The sequence below is a fragment of the Mobula hypostoma genome, chromosome 2, assembly GCF_963921235.1.
Source record: "Mobula hypostoma chromosome 2, sMobHyp1.1, whole genome shotgun sequence".
Taxonomy (NCBI): domain Eukaryota; kingdom Metazoa; phylum Chordata; class Chondrichthyes; order Myliobatiformes; family Myliobatidae; genus Mobula; species Mobula hypostoma.
Window position 1 is genome coordinate 173,696,399 of NC_086098.1, and position 19,822 is coordinate 173,716,220.

Genomic DNA, 19,822 nt, shown 5'->3' on the forward strand with positions numbered 1-19,822 from the left:
AGGGACAAAAACTTACGCTACGGTGGAGGAGGCAACGTTGGACCTGGCGGACCGGGGACTACCTATTAAAGTTATCACCCAACCGGAGTCGCTACTGGAGAGGATTCGGCAGAAGTCGTGGCAGTTAGTGGGGCGAGGACGCTCCACTCGAACCAGAGTGTCAAACTACAAGGAAAAACTGCAAATATTCAGACGCGAATGTACAGAGAATACAGATTAATTAAGAGAAATGACTGAAAAGAGTAAATCGGACTTAAAAGTAAAATGAAAACTGGTAACTGAAAATAATCTAGGCGGAATAACTTGAATGATAACAATACATAAATAGGAGAAAATTCTCTATGATTATTCAAACTGCTGAGGGCCCTCTAACACAGGGTGAAGATAGAGGTTATCCCTCTGAACTGAGGCGGGTCGGTGCTCAGGCCTCACTGTGGGAAGTCGGGGAAAATTTTCAAATGTTATACGTTCAAAAATGTCTAGGGTGTGGTTATATGTTTTGGTTTACTGTTGAGAAGGGATTGCTTACTGTTTGGTTAGAAAAGGAGAGTGTTTTTTTTCTACTAGAGAAAAATGCAAACTGAATTGGTAAAAATAATTTCCTATAATGTTAATGGGGTTTTGAATCCAATTAAAAGAAATAAGATTATGTCTAAATTGAAAAAAGAGAGGGCACAAATAGCTTTCCTCCAGGAAACACATATGAGCCAATCTGAACATGGAAAATTAAAAAGAATGGGCTTTAAGCATGTATTTTATTCATCATATAAATTGAGTCACAAAAGAGGGGTAGCTACTTTAATATCAAGTACTCTTAATTATGAACATATTTCAGAGACTAAAGACAAAGATGGACGGTTTGTAAAAATCACAGGAAGAATAGAAGGTACAGAAATAACATTGCTGAATGTTTATGCTCCTCCAGGTAGTGAATGGTCATTTTATAGACACATTTTTGACCTAATGGTCAGTTCTCGAGGGGTAGTAATTTGTGGAGGGGATTTTAATATTAGATTAAATCCTATATTAGATTCTTCAAGAATAGTTACTCAGAATAAACCTCTGACTCGGAAAGTGAATTCATTGATGGAGGAGTTGGGAATTATAGATGTCTGGAGGGAATTACACCCTACTAGTAAAGATTATACATATTACTCTTTCCCTCATTCAGCCTATTCAAGGATAGACTATTTCTTTATCTTTAATACAGATAGACTCAGGATAAAAAACTGTGATATTGCAACAATTGATCTGTCGGATCATAGCCCAGTCTCTATGTCTCTAATCCTGGAAAGGAAAATGAGGAAAACACTATGGAGGCTAAACTCACATATACTTAATAACCCAAAAGTAATGGAGAGATTAAGGGGAGAAATCAAAGAATATCTAGACCTTAATGACACGGGAGAAACATCACCAGTGATTTTATGGGATACATTGAAAGCTGTACTGAGAGGGAAAATTATTTCCATTACTACTCACATGAAAAAAATCAATGCACAAAAATTAGCAGGCCTTCAAGGAAAATTAAAACAACTTCAAGTTGTAGATAGCAACAAAAGTAATTCAAATCGAAAACAGGAAATTAGGAAATTGCAAAGTGAAATTGATGATATTTATACGTTGGAAACTCAAAGAAATTTTCTTTACCTGAGACAAAAGAATTATGAAGTAGGAGGTAAATCAGCTAGATTATTAGCATATAAATTACAAAAACAACAAGCAGACAATACAATTCATAAAATAAAGAATCCAAAGACAAAGCTTGTGGAGAGTACAATAGGGAAAATTCAAGAGAGTTTTGAAACGTATTATCGAGAGCTGTACTCCCAACCCCGGGCCCCCAATGAGCCCTATATAGACAGTGTATTGAATTTTTTAGATCTACCTAAACTTACAGATTTACAAAATGGAAGTTTATTAGAACCAGTAACTGTCAAAGAACTGAACGTGGCCATCTCTAGGTTAAAGGCTGGAAAGTCCCCGGGTTCTGATGGGTTTACCTCAGAGTGGTACAAGTCCCTGAAGACACAGTTAGCCCCATTACTACTTAACACCTTTAATTGGATCTTGCAGAGAGGAGAAACTCCACCTTCCTGGAGAGAAGCGATTATTTCAGTTATTCCTAAAGAGGGTAAAGATAAACTAGAATGTGGCAATTATCGGCCAATTAGTGTTCTTAATTTAGATTACAAACTATTTACATCTATATTAGCGCACAGATTGGAAAAGCTTTTACCTGGCCTAATCCATTTAGACCAGACTGGATTTATTCAACAAAGACAAACACAGGACAACATAAGGAGAACTCTGCACATATTAGAACAGGTTAATAAGAACGAGACAGAGACAATGGTAGTAGGATTGGACGCTGAGAAAGCTTTTGATTCGGTTAGTTGGGCATTCCTATGCAGAGTGTTAGGAAGATTCACCTTTCAAGAAAGGTTTATTAAAGTAATTCAGACTCTGTATGACAGCCCAACAGCCCGAATTAAGATAAATGGGGACCTCTCTGACTCCTTCATTTTAGAGAGAGGCACTAGACAGGGATGCCCAATTTCTCCTGTCCTTTTTGCGCTATATATTGAACCACTTGCCCAACTAATAAGACAGAGCGAAATCGTAAAAGGTATCAAGGTGGCAGGGATTGAACAGAAAGTGGCGTTATTCACAGATGATGTTTTGGTCTATCTGAGTGAACCAGAAAAATCATTTATAGGATTGTTTACACTGTTGGATGACTTTGGGAAAATATCAGGTTATAAAATAAATGTAAAGAAAACGCAGGTTATGTCCCTAAATTATATACCATCCAAAAAATTGCAGGATACATACGATCTTAAGTGGGAAGCTAAATCATTAAAATATTTAGGAATAGCCCTGCCGAAGGATCTTTCAACACTGTCACAGGTAAATTATGGGCCATTAATCTCAGAGATAAAAGCAGATATGCATAGATGGAATCTTATCCCCTTTTTAAGTTTAAATTCAAGGATAAATACTATAAAAATGAATATTCTTCCTCGGTTATTATATCTTTTCCGTACTTTACCAGTGGAGGTGGATGATAATCAATTCAGGGAATGGGACAAATGGATTTCCCGCTTCATTTGGCAAGGAAGGAAACCTAGAATTCAATATAACACCTTACAGTTAGGGAAGGAAAGAGGAGGTATGGTTCTTCCTTGCCTGAGAAATTATTTTTATGCCTCACAGATAACCCCTCTGTTATATTGGTGTAATAGGGAATATAAGGCTAGATGGAAGGAAATAGAATTTGGATTAGTTGACAGTTTTCCTCTTCAGGCCTCAATAGCTGACAAAGGATTGATGGCCCAGTTGGAAAAATTTAATAATGCTTGGATAAATCTTACATTAAAAGTATGGCAGAAGGTGGTTAATTCATGTGGAATTAATAACATGCTAATACTCTTTAGATGGTGTGCATATGATACCAAATTCCTTCCCAACAGAGGAGATAAAAGATTTGAGCTATGGATAAAGAAAGGTCTTACGACCTACCTCTCATTTATAGATAAAAGAGTATTACAAAGTTTCCAAATCCTGCAGGACAAACATGGCCTAGAACATAATGACTTTTTTAGGTACCTTCAAATACGAAACTATGTTAACCAGAGTTGTAGATATACAGACCTATCAACAGTAGAATTAGAATTTTTCAAGATTCTGAATTTGGCTTGCAGTTCAATACCTAGTAAATCAGTTTCTCGCCTATATAATGCACTCTCCCATGCTAAAAATGTAAATACACTGTATATTAAAGAGAAGTGGGAGAAAGAAGCGGGGTTGGTACTTTCAGAGGAGGCTTGGGGGAAAATCTGCAGCTTTCAATGGTCCTCGACTAATTCTTTGACTTGGAGAGAACATTGTTGGAAAAACATTATAAGATACTTCAAGACCCCATATCAGGAAAAATATAAAGATACAAATGTGATGTGTTGGAGAAGGTGCGGCTCCAAGGAGGCAAATCATTTTCATATTTTCTGGGATTGCCCTAAATTAAGTCTATTTTGGGAAGGTATTCATAGAACATTAGTTAAGGTACTTAGGTCCCAGATACCTCTGAACTTTGAGACGCTCTATTTGGGGCATGTATTGTTCCTTGAACAGAAGGAAGATATAAAGTTGCTGCAGGCCCTCTTAGCGGCAAGTAAGAAATCAATCACTAGAAAATGGCTAAATCCAATACCACCTACATTAGAAGATTGGTACGAAATTATCTTGGAAATATTTAAAATGGAAAAGTTGACCTACTCCCTGAGAACTCAAAAAGAAACATTTTATCAAATCTGGAATAAATGGATTGAATACATAACCCCAATGCGAGCAGACTTTAGATGACTCTCCTAATGATTTATATTGCTCTTCTCATCAACACAGTAATATTGCTAACGTAAGCACCCCTAGTCTAAATGTTTGTTGTTTTTTTTTGGAAAATAGAGAATTAACACAAGTAAAGGGAAAGATTTGGGAAAGGGATAAAAAAAATGATAAAATTAAGTAAATAAGTACATAGGGATTGGATAATTATGTCTGTGGGCAGGAACAAGCACAAACAAATTGGGATATAAACACCTACAATGGTTGGTATATAGGCTTGTATGCAACATTTTGGACCAGTGGAAATGGTCCAGAAGGGTTGTATGGAAACTATTATTACCATTTTTCTTAACAACTAATTTCATTACTTAGCCTAATAGGTTAGATTTACCACAGTACATAATTATCTATTTAAATGTTTATTTTGCTTTTATATCATCTCAATGTGTACTTAAGAATGTATAAATAATTGTAGTTTTATACATATAAAAAAATGGAAAAGGTTATATGTGTGAAAAAAGTACATGATAATTGTGAACTCCTTATCCAAATAAAAATAAAATTTAAAAAAAAGAATAATTATACCAATTTATTTTGAATCCCATGGAGCATGTGGAAACCTTCCAATACCCAGGCGGCTCTTTTTTTCTCTTTTCTTTCTTTTTAGGTAGAACTATATATGGGGGGGGGAGGGTTAAGGGGAGGGGGGAGGGTAGATTTTATCTTTTCATGTATTCTTTTTGAAAACTCAATAAAAATTATATTACAAAAAAAGGAGCTAGATAGGTATCTTATGGATAGGGAATCAAGGGTTATGGGGACAAGGCAGGAACCAGGTATTGAAAGTAGATGATCAGCCATGATCTCAGAATGGCGGTGCAGGCTCGAAGGGCCGAATGGTCTACTTCTGCACCTATTGTCTATAACTGTTCTCTCCCACGAAGCCCTCCATCTTTCAATCATCTATGTGCCTGTCTGAAAATGTCTTAAATATCCCTAAATTATGCTCCTTGTATTGGCCATTTCTGCTCTGTGGAAAAGTCTTATAGCTATCCATTCGATCTATTCCTCTTATCATCTTGTACACCTCTATCGCGTCATCTCTCATCCTCCTTTGCTCTAAGGAGAAAAGCCCTAGCTTACTCAACCAATCCTCATAAAACATTCTCTCTAATTCAGGCAGCATCCTGGTAAATCTTTGTACCCTCTCTAAAGCTTCCACGTCCTTTCTATAATGAGGACAGACACTGGTATTGATGTGGGTTCACTGTCCACTTTCATGCAGTTATAATAGGTAGTTTTGCAAAATATTCTAACTTAGAGCTATACCTCAGAATGGAGTCAACAATTTTAAGAAGGGAGTAAGATTAGTGAGACATGCAAAGGACTTTATACCAAAACTGGGAAACATTGTTTGTAAAGTTCTCTGTGTTATTACCTGACCCTAATTAAAGACAAAACATTCAACTAGCTTAGGAGAACAAAATATGTAACTTCCATTGTACTTGGGGACATGGCTGTTAATGATTCTTTAGATATCCTTGGAATTTAATGAATCTGCCACCAAGCCAATGTCTAATCCTGAATGCCAAGCGACTGAACCTTCTTGGTCAATCTCAAATGTGGGACCTTGTCAAATGCATTTTCTTACTTTATCAAATGCATTCATGATTATGAGTGCCTCTATCAGATCTCCTATTCTCCTTCCCTGCAAGGAGAGCAACCTAACTTCTTTCTACCATCTCCAGCCAGAACCACCGTCCCCAAATATGCATGAAAATAAATATTTGCACATTCACTAATATTATGTAATTAATAATTGGACCATACAAACAAAATGGTTGCAATTTCCCACACATATTGCTCAGCAAGCCGTGTTGGATACATTGCATAGGATAGACACTGGTATTGAGCTGCCACTCACTGCCCACTTTAATTCGGTTTAAATTGGCAGTTTGTCACTTGGAGCTGCATCTCAGAGTGGAGTCAGTGAGGAAGATTAGTGAGATATGCAAAGAGCCGTCATCCAAAGATGGAAAACATTGTTTAGCAAATGCTCTGACCCCAATTCCAGGCAACGCATTCTTCTACACCTTTAGCTTAAAAGAGCAAAATAATTTCCAATGTGTTGGTGTTACTGAATTTGTAAGTGCCCCTGGAATTTAATGACTATCAAGAACAACCTACCTTGGTCAAACACCAGTTGTACTGGCCCACCAGATCATGTGCAATAATTGTAAGAATTAATTGGAGAATTACTGAAGTCGTACTTTCAGTGTATTTAATGTTTGTATTTTTTTTAATAGGGAATGGTTCTTTCTGCTTTCCCATGAAGTTTTGAATCCCATGTATTGCCTCTTTGAGTATGCTGGGAAGGAAAGTTACTGCTTGCAAATAAACCCAGCATCTTACATCAACCCAGATCATCTGAAGTACTTCCGGTTCATAGGGCGTTTCATTGCCATGGTATGTTTTAGGAGTTACTCAAACCTTAATGCTACTGTTTTTTTTAAAGTTCTTTTTTGGCCGAAGGATGGTTGTAGTTGGTGAATGTCCAAGGTGGAGAGATAGGAAGGTAGGCAGATGGGGTGGTGTGGCTCTGCTGGTAAAGAATGGCATCAAATCATAAAGATGTGAGATGGGATCGGAAGATGTTGAATCCTTGTGGGTTGAGTTAAGAAACTGAAAGAGTACAAGGACCCTGATGGCAGTTATATACAGGCCTCCCAACAGTACCTGGGATGTGGACTACACATTACAATGGGAAATAAAAATGGCTTGGCAAAAGGGCAATATTATGATAGTCATGGGAAATATCAACATGCAGATTGATTGGGAAAATCAGGTTGGTAGTGGATCTCAAGAGAGTGAATTTGTTGAATGCCTATGAGATGGCTTTTTAGATGAGTGTATCGTTGAACCTACCTAGGGGATCAGCTATACTGGATTGGGAGTAATGTAATAAACTGGGGAGCTTAAGGTAAAAGAACCCTTAGGAGGCAATGATCACAATATGATTGAGTTAAACTTGAAATTTGATAGGGAGAAAGTAAAGTCTGACATTTCAGTGTTTGGGGAGATGTTGGAGTCGATTGTTAAAGATGAGGTTATGGAGTTCTTGCTGATACAGGACAAGATGGGACAAAGTCAGCATTGTTTCCTTAAGGGAAAATCTTGCCTGACAAAACTGTTGGAATTATTTGAGAAGATTACAAGTAGGATAGATAAAGGGGATGCAGTGGATGTTGTATATTTGGATTTTCAGAAGGCCGTTGACAAAGTTCCACGCATGCTTGCCATGTTAAGAGCCCATGGTATTACAGGAAAGTTACTGGCATTATTAGAGCATTGGCTGGTCGGTAGGAGGCAGTGAGTGGGAATAAAAAGATTCTTTTCATGTTTGGCTGCCAGTAACTAGTGGTGTTCCACAGGGGTCGGTGTTGGGACCACTTCTTTTTATGCTGTTTATCAATGATTTAGATGATGGAATAGATGGCTTTGTTGCCAGGTTTGCATTTGATATGAAGATTGGTGGAGGGGCGGATAGTGTAAACACTAAATCAGATTAGGAGTATGGGCAAGAAAGTGGCAAATGATATATAATGTTGGAAATGCGTGGTTGTGCACTTTGGTAGAAGAAATAAATGTGTACACTTTTTTCTAAACGGGGAGAAAATCCAAAAATCTGAGATGCAAAGGGACTTGGGAGACCTTGTGTTGAACACCCTAATGATTAACGGTGGTGAGGAAGGCAAATGCAATCTTAGCGTTATTTTAGGAGGTCTAGAATACAAGAGCAGGGATGTGATGCTGAGGCTTTATAAGGCACTGGTGAGGCCTCACCTTGAGCATTGTGAACAGTTTCGGCCTCCTCATCTGGCATTGAAGAGGATTCAGAGGAGGTTCACAAGGAAGATTCTGGGAACGAAAGGGTTACCATGAGAAACGTTTGATAGCTCTGGGCCTGTACTCCCTGGAATTTAGAAAGATGAGGGGGGGATCTCATTGAAACCTTTTCAAATGTTGAAAGGCCTAGACAGAGTAGATATAGAATGAATGTTTTCCATGGTGGAGGAGTCGAGGACAAGAGGGCACAGACTCAGGATAGAGGGGCATCCATTTAAGACAGAGAAGCAAAGAAATTTATTTCACGGAGGTTGGTGAATTTGTGGAATTTGTTACCACAGGCAGCTGTGGAGGCTAGGTCGTTGGGTGTATTTAAGGCAGAGTGTGGTAGTCTTGATTGGCCATAGCATCAAAGATTACAGGGAGAAGGCTGGGGAGTAGGGCTGAGAGGGGGGTGTGCAGGGAGAAAAGGATCAGCCATGATTGAATGGTGGAACAGACTTGATGGGCCAAATGGCCAAATTCTGCTCTTATGTCTTAGGGTCTTTTATACAAGACCAAAAAGTAAACCATATGTTTAGCCATAGACAATTTTTGGTTATTTTTGTGTTGTAATGTGACGCATGAAAAGTAACTGATTTTATTTTGTAAGAGTGCTGGAAATTATCTGTGGATGATTCTGGGAATAAAGGGCTTATATTGTGTGACTATTGAATAAGATGGGTTAATCACCTTGGAATGATGGAGAGCTTATTTTTTCAGTCCACGGCAGTGTTTCAAAGGGAACTGGATAGATATCTCGAAGGAAAGGGTTTGCATAGCTAAAGGGAGAGGGCAGGATTGCTGTTAGTTGGCAGAATGGTCTCCTGTGCTGTAACATTTGTAACAAAATGGTGGAATATTAAATAAAATGCAATTTCTGTTATCTTGCAGTTCCAGATATATTGTAGGTACAGTATACCATCCCCCCTTGTGACAGATGTTTTAAATTCATAATCATGCAATGCAGAAAAAACTTTGATCTGCTGTGTCTATGTCAACCAACACATCCACATCAATATTAATCCCATTTATCAGTACTCAGTCCATAAGTTTCCATGCATTGGTGAATCAAGTGTTCATCCATGTACTTGTATGATGTGAAAGTACCTGCTTTCTTCACCAACTCAACCACCTGTGTGGAACCTTAGACCAAATGAATACTTCATAAAGTTTAGTGCACCATATTATAAACAATGGCAAGTATCAGAGCTGACGGTTATACTCAAAAGAGAAAAATGCTAAATAAGCTGGGGATCTTTTCTCGTGTAGGGAAGGCTGAGGTAGCTTTTATTTCCCTTGAAAGTTCTGATAGTGGCTGTCTCTTTATTTGCAGTGAAGAGTAAAACCAGAGGCCATCAATTGTAGAAGGATCATAGAAAGCGACTAATATAGGGAGTAAAGGAGATCATATTAATATAGGGAAGTCAGAAGAAAACTATTCAAAGACTGAGAATATTGAGTTAGTTGCTGTGAATAACTGAGAGAAATAATGCTGGTTCATTTGGATAAATCTGTAAGGAAGGGGAAGATGTGGGGGGAAATCCAGTGATAGATGAGCAGTGTTAAGATAGAGCATCCATAGCACTAACATTGGCATGGGTTAGTGAAGGGTCTCAGCCTGATATGTGGACTGTTTACTCTTTTCCATAGATGCTGCCTGGCCTGCTGAGTTCCTCCAGCATTTTGTGTATGTTGCTTTGTTATGCTGTGACCTGTTTAGACTTGTGTATTCTATGTCAGAATGCAAGAATGTGCTGACATTGGAGAAGTTTCAAAGGAGGTTCATGAAAATGATTCTGAAGTTGAAAGGCTTATATGAGGAGCATTTGATGGCTCTGGACCTGTACTCACTGGAATTCAGAACATTGAGGGGGTCTCACTGAAACCTATCAAATGTTGAAAGGCCTTGATAGAGCAGATTTGGAGGGAATGTTTCCTATGGTGGGGAGTCTAAGAAGACACAGCCTCAGAATAGAGAGATGTCCATTTAGAACAGAGGTGAGAAGCAATTTCTTCAGCCAGACTGGTGAATTTGTGGAATTCATTGCCACAGGTGGCTGTGGAGGCTAAGTCATTGGGCAGAGATTGATGGATCTTAGATTAGTCAGGGCATGAAAGGATATGGGGAGAAGGCAGGAGACTGGAGCTGAGAGGAAAATGGATCAGCTATGATGAAATGGCAGAGCAGACTTGATGGGACAAATAGCCTAATTCTGCTCCTATATCTATTGGTCTTATGGTAATTTAATATAGATGCACTTTGCATATTCCTCATTTTGTTTTGGCACATTAACTTTTGCTGGTGATAAAGACTATTAGTTTGAATTGTAATGACACCTGTAAATGCATGGCATTAAGTTGAACTTCCATTATTATTTCTACTTTCCTTGAATGTTTCTGGCAGTCAAATGTGATTTACTTTAAGTCTGTAAAAAGAAGCTTCAGAAGTTAAAATGTGTGGAATATTGTGGACCTTTCTTATTTTTATGAAAAGTAAATACTGAATAATTTGGCACAACTGTAGTCAGACAGTTGAACATCGTAACCTTTCCTGGTGATTTTGGTGTCAAATGCACTGCATGTCTGGGCCAGTAAGGATGAGCGCACTGTTAGTTCTTATTGGAATAAAAAGTTCTTCCCTTGTGTCTCAGTCTTACTGTCCTCTTTAATGCCGACAGTAGACAAAAGTTGCCAGCCTCAACATGTAATGTAGATCCCCCAAGGGCTTACGAGAGTTGCTCAATGTATTTGTATAGTTTTCTGATGCCAAGGTGCATGCTTCATGTCTTAATTATTTCAAGGAATTGATTTTAAGTTTTATTCTTGTTTTTCCTTTAAATGTTAGGCATTGTTTCATGGGAAATTCATAGACACTGGATTCTCTTTGCCATTTTACAAACGGATGCTAAGCAAGCCAATAGTAACCAAAGACCTGGAATCTATCGATCCAGAATTTTACAACTCCCTCATTTGGATAAGGTTTGTACTTTATATTTTGGTGGTGCTAATTGTTTGCTTTTGTCATTACTATCTAGCTAACAGAACATAGCAGAACAGTATACACTTCAGACAGAGGAGGCCATGACAATTGGCATAATTAGTTTGCACGGTACATTATTCCATTCATAACTTATTTAGATACCATCACAAGTTTTGCAAAATTCTATCTTTTCAGATGTGAGGAAATCATTGTTTTCTTATTTTTCTTAAAACACCTACCCAAAAGTTTTGATCCAAGAAATACTATTGACTGTTGGTACTGTGTTCTGCACCTTGGCCCCGGAGTAACGCTGTGTTCATAGCTATTCATGTATGACATAAGTGACAATTGAACCTGAACTCAGAACTATGTACCACTAATTTGTTTCATAAAATGCACAGCATATCAACCATGAACATTTCATTGAGGTTAGACCAATAGTGCTGCACACTTTCTTAGTCTTGATCTGGGTGAAATCAACTAGACTTGAGCTCCGCTTTCCTCATGCACACACATACTTATTGTAATTTATAGTTTTTATTATTATTGTTATGTACTGCTGCTGCTTAACACATTTCACAACATATGCCAGTGATAATAAACCTGATTCTGATTTTAACCCAGATACTTTCTTCACCCTTCATCTAACGGAAATATTTTCCTCCTCTGAACCAAAATCAGAAATTTTACACAGCTGCCGTTGGCCCCTCTACAGGGAACGTTATTTTCCCATTAACTTGCTCAGTTTGACTAGTTAACTTTGTGCTATTCATGTTAATGTCGCACCCGGCTGGCATTTGGTTTTGTAATTATTTACAGAAAATAATATCTTGTTTCTAGGGAGAACAGCCTAGAGGAATGTGGTCTGGAAATGTATTTCTCAGTTGACAAAGAAATTTTAGGTGAAATACAGACGCATGAACTGAAACCAGGTGGCAATGATATACTGGTGACTGAGGAGAATAAAGAGGAATACATTAGGTAAGGTGATATTGTAAAACACATTTTCATCTACCAGCTATGAATATAATATTTAAAGTGATTTTATAATGTTATGATTTTGTTTCATGGAAGATGTTGAAGTTCAAAGTAAATTTCATTATCAAAATACATATATGTCACTATATCCAGCCCTGAGGTTCATTTTCTTGTGGGCATACTCAATAAATCTATAGAATAATAACCATAACAGAATCAATGAAAGACTGCACAACTAGGGCGTTCAACCAGAATTCAGAAGACGACAAACTGCAAATACTAAAAGAAAAAATAATAATAACAAATAAATAAGCAATAAATATGAAGAACATGAGAAGAAGAGTCCTTGAAAATGAGTCCATTGGCTAGAGGAACATTTCAATGATGGAGCAAGTGAAGTTGAATGACGTTATCCCCTTTGGTTCAAGAGCCTGATAGTTGAAGTGTAGTGACTGTCCCTGAACCTGGTGATGTGGGTCCTGAGACACTTATACCTTCTTCCTGATGGCAGCAATGAGAAGAGAGTGTCCTGGGTGGTGGGGGTCCCTAATGATGGATGCTGCTTTCCTGTGACAGTGTTTTATGTAGATGTGCTCTGTCGTTGGGAAGGTTTTGCCCATGATGGACTGGGCCGTATCCACTTCTTTGTGTAGGATTTTCTGTTCAAGGGCATTGGTTTTTCCATACCAGGCTGTGATGCAGCCAGTCATACTCTTCACTACACATCTATAGAAGTATGTCAAAGTTTAATGCTATTGGTTAAGAATATAGTAACTTTTCTAGTTCTCACTATTGTGTATTTGCTATAATCATTCAATCAAACTGTTTCAACTACGTAGGCTTGTAGCTGAATGGAGGTTATCACGTGGCGTTCAGGAGCAGACACAAGCATTCTTGGAGGGCTTTAATGAAGTGCTCCCTTTACACTATCTTCAGTCATTCGATGCCAAAGAATTAGAGGTATTGTAATTTGTTGAGTGTTTTTAGTTCTTTTTGCATGTCTCCCTGAATGAAGCATGTTGGTATAGCACCTTTATTTCACCCTAACTCAAGTTCAAATTTATTGACATTCAACTGTACACATGTATATCGCCAAATGGAACAATGTTCCTCTGGACCAAGATGCACAACACAGTACATTTAACTTGCACACACAACACACAAATTAATACTACCACCAGTAAGTTAACAAATAACAAGGTGCATTTGCAACCCAAGTTGAAAAGCATACAGTGTATCTGTTCTGGAGCTTCCTGCATGTTGAGAACCTGGGTGGGGGTAGGCAGTTCAGTAGTCCCATGCGTCGGGAAGAGATTGGTCAGAGTAGACACCCTTTTGACACATCCATGGTAATGTTGTGGATAATGAAACCTAAAGCGCATCAGAACGCATTTAAAGATTAGCTTCATTTGTCACACGTACAAAGAAATGCATCATTTACATCAAATCAAATCTGTGAGGATTGTGCTGGGTGTCCTGCAAGTGTTGCCACGCTTCCGGCACCAGCACAACATGTCCAGCCTAACAGTTCTAGTGCTAATGCTGCAGTACTTCCTGCCTGATTTGGGGGGTGGGGGGGAGGAGGTTCAAAGAGGTTATTGTACAGATGGGAGGGATCTTTGACAGTGCTAGGAGTCCTGTGTATGCAGCACTTCTCATAAATATCTCTAATAGAAGGAAGAGAGACCCTGATGATCCTCTCAGCAGTCCTCACAATCCTCAGCATGCACCTTCCTAAAGTTTCACAATCATCTCTTTAGCTTTGGCCATGTTAAGACTCAAGTTGTGTGCTCACACCATTCTGCTAACTGCTGTACCTCCTCTCTGTATGCTGTATTGTATTTGCTGTTGATGAGATTGTTGAATCTGGTTAAGAAAACTCTCTGTTAAAACTTGAAATAAATGAAGGTCTTTGAGGAGTGATTAAGGGATGTAGTCAGCATCCACCAGATATACTCTTGTTTCATTGATCCCTTGGTGTATTACTTTTAGTATTTTCACTCCAGTTGATGAGTGACATAATCCTCGAATATGTAGTGGTTTTTGTAAATGAGCCAAGTCATCAGTATTGCTTTTCAGTATTTTAACATGGTGAACGTCTCTTTCAGTCAACAGTAGCATCAAATCTATAACCGGAAATTCATTCCTCTTGTTTGAAATAGTATTCTGATCCAGATAGATCTGGTCTTTGTTTCAGAATTTTTTTAGTTTGATACCAGTGTAGTCATAGTTTTGTTTGCAGTGATGGAAAGTTCATGTTGACATTAAAATTTGTCTTTGAGTCACCTCTAAGTTATTTCTGCCAATACTTTAATGAACTTCCAGGAGAAGTGATAGGGAGTGATTTATATTTGCATGATTGGTAAGGATATCCCATGTCTTGGGAAAGATTGGTCAGAATAGACACCCTTTTGACACATCCAAGGTGATGATGTGGATAAAGAAACTAAAGCACTTCAGAACAAAATTAAAGATTTAAAAGTTAGCTTTAATACAGTGAAATGCATCACTTATGTCAAATCAAATCTGTGAGGATCGTGCTGGGCGGCTTGCAAGTGTTGGCAGACTCCCAGCACTAACACAGCATGCCCACAACTGGCTAACCTTAAACTTACACCTGATGAATGTGGGATCACACAGAGGAAGCACGCACAGTCATGGGGAGAACGTACAAGCTCCTTAACAGACTGAACCCGGATCTTGCAGCTGGTAATGTTACAGTGTTGTGTTAACCACTGTGCTACACTGCTGCTCCAGAAAGCTGTTTAACCCATTCCAATTGTGCCACTTCTCTGGGGGTGGGGGGGGGGGTAGAGAAGCCATTCACGTAGTTTAACTTCAATGCCTTTTTTACATATCCTTTTCAAATAATTTTGTCAGAGTGGAAAACAGCATCAGATTGCTGAGTTCCTGGATGTCAGCTTCAAAGCCAGAAGCAATTTGGCCCAGTGAGTCTGTCTTAGTTCAATGTAAGAGCAGTCAGATAGAGCCACTCCCTGTGGCTTGCAAATTTATTCCTTTTCTTTATTTGCTTACATTTTGAACACCACAATTGAATTGCTCGCATTGTTCCTTCTGGCTGTGGTTTCCAGTATCTAACCATATGCATTCCAAAAAATGTTTTCCCAGAATAAAGTGATGCTAGAATTGGTATTGGTTTATTATTGTTACATGTGCTGAGATACAGTGGAAAGCTTACCTTGCATACTGCTTACACAATGCATTGAGCTACAATAAGGTAAAATAATAATGCAGAATAAAGTACAAAAGCTGCAGACAAAGTGTAGTACAGGTGAGCTATAAAGTGCAAGGTCATAATGAAGTAGATTTTGAGGCCTAGAGTCTGTCTTATCAACAAGGAAATCCATTCCAGAGTCTAATAACAGTGGGATAGAAACAGGTCTTCAGCCCGGTGGTGCTGCTTTTCAGACCTTTCTATCTTCTGCCCACTGGGAGAGGGGAGAAGAGAGAATGTCGGAGGTGGGTGGGATCTTTGATTATGCAGGTTGTTTTACTGAGGCAGTGAGAAGTACAAACAGTCTCAAGAGGTGAGGCTGGTTTCTGTGATATGGACGACCAGTGGGATGAGCTATAGGGCAATAGAGACATGGTGCAGTTAAAACAGAAAGCAATAAATACTGGACTGAAGGTGTTGTACTTGAATGCACACACCTTAAGAAATAAGTGGACGATCTTGAAATTCAGCTACAGGTTGGCAGGTATGACGTTGTGGCCATCTCTGAAACTTGGCTAAAGGATGGCTGCCATTGGGAGCTGAATGTCCAAGGATATACGGTGTATCAGAAAGATAGGTTAGTAGGCAGAGGGGGTGGTGGTGTGACCCTGTGTATAGGAAATAATATTAAATCATTAGAAAGGGATGACATAGGATCGGAAGGTGTAGAGTCTCTATGGGTTGAGTTAAGAAATGGCAAGGGTAAAAGAACCCTAATGGCAGTTGTATACAGGCCTCCAAACAGCAGTCGGGATGTGGATTACAAATTACAGCAGAAGATAGAAATGACGTGTCAGAAGGGCAGTGTCATGATAATCGTTGGGGATTTTAACATGAAAGTGGATTGGGAAAACTAGGTCGGTACTGGACCTTGAGAGGGAATTTGTAGAATGTCTAAGGGGATGCTTTTTAGAACAACTTCTTGTTGAGCCCACTAGGGGATCGGCTGTACTGGATTAGATGTTGTGCAATGATCCGGAGGTGATCAGGGAGCTTAAGGTTAAAGGAACCCTTAGGAAGCAGTGATCACAATATGATCGAGTTCACTTTGAAGTTTGAGAGGGAGAAACTAAATTCCAATGTGTCGGTATTTCAGTGGAATAAAGGAAATTACAATGGCATGAGAGGGGAACTGGTCAAGGTTGACTGGAAAGGGACACTAGCAGGATGGACAGCAGAGCAGCAATGGCTGGAGTTTCTGTGAAAAATGAGGAAAGTGCAAGACAGATATATTCCAGATAGGAAGAAATTTTCGAATGGAAGAAGGACACTACCATGGCTGACAAGTGACTTCAGAGCCAAAGTAAAAGCAGAAGAGAGCTAGTGGGAAGATAGAGGACTGGGAAGCTTTTATAAACTTGCAGAAGGAAACTAAGAAGGTCAGGAGGAAGGAAAAGATGAATTATGAATGGAAGCTGGTGACTAATATCAAAGAAGATACTAAAAGCTTTTTCAAGTATATAAAGGGTAAAAGAGAGCTGAGAGTAGATATAGAACCAATAGAAAATGACGCTGGGCATATTGTAATGAGAGACGCAGAGATGGCAGAGGAACTGAATGTGTATTTTGAATCAGTCTTCACAGTGGAAGACATCTGCAGTATACCAAGCATTCAAGAGTGTCAAGGAAGTGAAGTTTGTGCAGTGAAAATTACAACTGAGAAGGTGCTCAGAAAGCTTAATGGTCTGAGGGCGGATATATCGCCTGGACCTCATGGAATGCACCCTCGGGTTCTGAAGGAAGTAGCTGGGGAGAATGCGGAGATATTAACAATGATCTTTCAAGAATTTTTAGATGCTGGCATTGTACCAGCTGACTGGAAAATTTTAAATGTTACTCTGCTATTTAAGAAGAGTGAGAGGCAGCAGAAAGGAAACTATAGACCTGTTAGCCTAACATCAGTGGTTGAGAAGTTGTTGGAATCGATTGTTAGGGATGAGATGACGGAGTACTTGGAGGCTCATGACAAGATAGGCCAAAGCCAGAATGGTTTCCTGAAAGGAAGATCCTGCCTGACTAACCTACTGCAATTTTTTGAGGAAATTACAAGCAGGGTGGACAATGGAAATGAAGTAGATGTGGTGCACTTGGATTTTCAGAAGGCCTTTGACAAGGTGCCACACATGAGGCTGCTTAGCAAGATAAGAGCCCATAGAATTATAGGATAGTTACTAGCATGGGTTGAGTATTGGCTGATTGGCAAAAAATAGAGTGGGAATAAAGGGATTCTATTCTGGCTGGCTGCCGGTTGCCAGTGGAGTTCCACAGGGGTCGGTCCGCTGCTTTTTATGATGTATGTCAATGATTTGGTCTATGGGATTAATGGATTTGTGGCTAAATTTGCTGATGGTAGAAAGATAGGTGGAGGAGCGGGTAGTAGTGGGGAAACAGAGAGACTCAGATAGTTTAGAGGAATGGGCAAAGAAGTGGCAAATGAAATACAATGTTGGAAAGTGTATGGTCATGCACTTTGGTGGAAGAAATAAATGGGCAGACTATTATTTAGATGGGGAGAGAATTCAAAATGCAGAGATGCAAAGGGACCTAGGAGTCCTTGTGCAGGATACCGTAAAGAGTAACCTCCAGGTTGAGTCGGTGGTGAAGAAGGCGAATGTAATGCTGGCATTCATTTCTAGAGGTATAGGATATAAGAGCAGGGATGTGATGTTGAGGCTCTATGAGGCACGAGTGAGGCCACACTTGCACATTGTGTGCAGCTTTGAGCTCCATGTTTTAGAAAGGATATACTGACATTGGAGAGGGTTCAAAGAAGATTCACGAGAATGATTTCAGGAATCAAAGGGCTACAGTATGACGATCATCTGTTCAGGACAATGAGGGGGGATCTTAGAGAAGCATTCCGAATGTTAAAAGGCCTGAACAGATTAGATATGGCGAAGTTATTTCCCATGGTAGGGGAGTCTAAGACAAGAGGGCACGACTTCAGGATTGAAAGATGTCCATTTAGAACAGAGATGCGGAGAAAGTACTTTAGCCAGAGGGTGGTAAATCTGTGGAATGTGATGCCATGAGAGGCTGTGGAGGCCAAGTCATTAGGTGCATTTAAGGCAGAGATAGATAGATTCTTGATTAACCAGGGCATCAAAGGGTATGGGGAGAGGGCAGGGAAGAATTGGATCAGCCCATGATTGAATGGCAGAGCAGATTCGATGGGCCAATTGGCCTACTTCTGCTTCTATATCTTATGGTCTTATGGACATACTGAATTGCTTTAGCCTCTGAAGGGCGTTGGTGAGCTTCAATGTCATTGGACTAGTTGTAGACTAGTTGTTTGACTACAGTTCTCCTTTGAGATAAGATGTTTTAAAATTCTCTCATTTTTTTTGCAGGTGCTGCTTTGTGGAATGCAAGAGATAGATTTGAATGACTGGCAGAGAAATGCAATTTATCGGAACTACACCAGAAACAGCAAACAGATAGTATGGTTTTGGCAGGTATGGAAGAACTCTGCATTCTTTGCAGGTTCTCATAACTGTTAGTTCCTTGTTATTTCTAAGACTTTTAAAAATGATTCACTTAAGACATCTAGATTAGAGTTATACAGCATAGAAACAGGCCTTTGGCCCAACCAGTACTAACCTCTGCCATTTATGTGACTAAGGTATTGACATCTTTTAAACTGATGTGGTTCTATTTCGTGAATAAGTCTGTTAAATTGTATCAAATGGCTTTTGGAAATCTGGACAGCGTCATAAAGTGCTTCTGCGCAGTTTCACTCTTAATACAACGTCCACGGCCTGGCTTTTATCAACTCATCAGATATATGGTGGGTAGTATTAATTTGCCTTTAGCAAGTTTACTGCCATACAGTTTGGCATTGATGTGAGTATAATTGTGGTCAAAGTGAAATTCTAATAGGCAAGAGCAAAGAACAGACTGGGAGGATTGGCTGACTTTAAAGAGGCCTGCATGCACAACTTAAGTAAATAATCTGTCTCAACTCAATAACCCTGTTTTCTTAGGTTGTGAAGGAAATGGACAATGAGAAACGAATGCGCCTGCTGCAGTTTGTCACTGGGACATGCCGCTTGCCAGTTGGTGGTTTTGCTGATCTCATGGGTAAGCAGTGTTAAGAAAGGAATGGGTGATTGTAAACAGGAACTTAAACATTTTGGTTGCTTATTTAGTCTGTGGACCCATTTTAAGAATGTTTATAACATCTGGTTTTAAAATGTTGCATAATTGGAATGAGAGTTCTGTTACATTATGCAGTGATTTTCTTGGATTTGGTGAATTTAATTGACTTGTTGGAGTACAACCTAAATTTTAACATCACTTCAATCCTACGCCATCCAAACTTGGAAATAAATTGCCATCTCTTCACTCGTTGCTGGTGTCTAACTCCTGGAACTGCTACTTTAGTAGTATTGTTAGAAATC

The 19,822-nt window shown here is 39.1% G+C and overlaps 1 protein-coding gene across 1 annotated transcript in view; it reads left to right on the plus strand.

The window, feature by feature from the left end:
* The window catches only part of LOC134342679 (E3 ubiquitin-protein ligase Itchy-like), a 135,398-nt gene that overhangs the window by 93,895 nt on the left and 21,681 nt on the right, over positions 1-19,822 (plus strand). The window contains exons 18-23 of the mRNA XM_063041088.1: positions 6,648-6,807; positions 11,075-11,208; positions 12,050-12,190; positions 13,027-13,147; positions 18,773-18,877; positions 19,406-19,502. Of these exons, the coding sequence (XP_062897158.1) occupies positions 6,648-6,807; positions 11,075-11,208; positions 12,050-12,190; positions 13,027-13,147; positions 18,773-18,877; positions 19,406-19,502 (758 nt within the window). The remainder of the gene's footprint in view (positions 1-6,647; positions 6,808-11,074; positions 11,209-12,049; positions 12,191-13,026; positions 13,148-18,772; positions 18,878-19,405; positions 19,503-19,822) is intronic.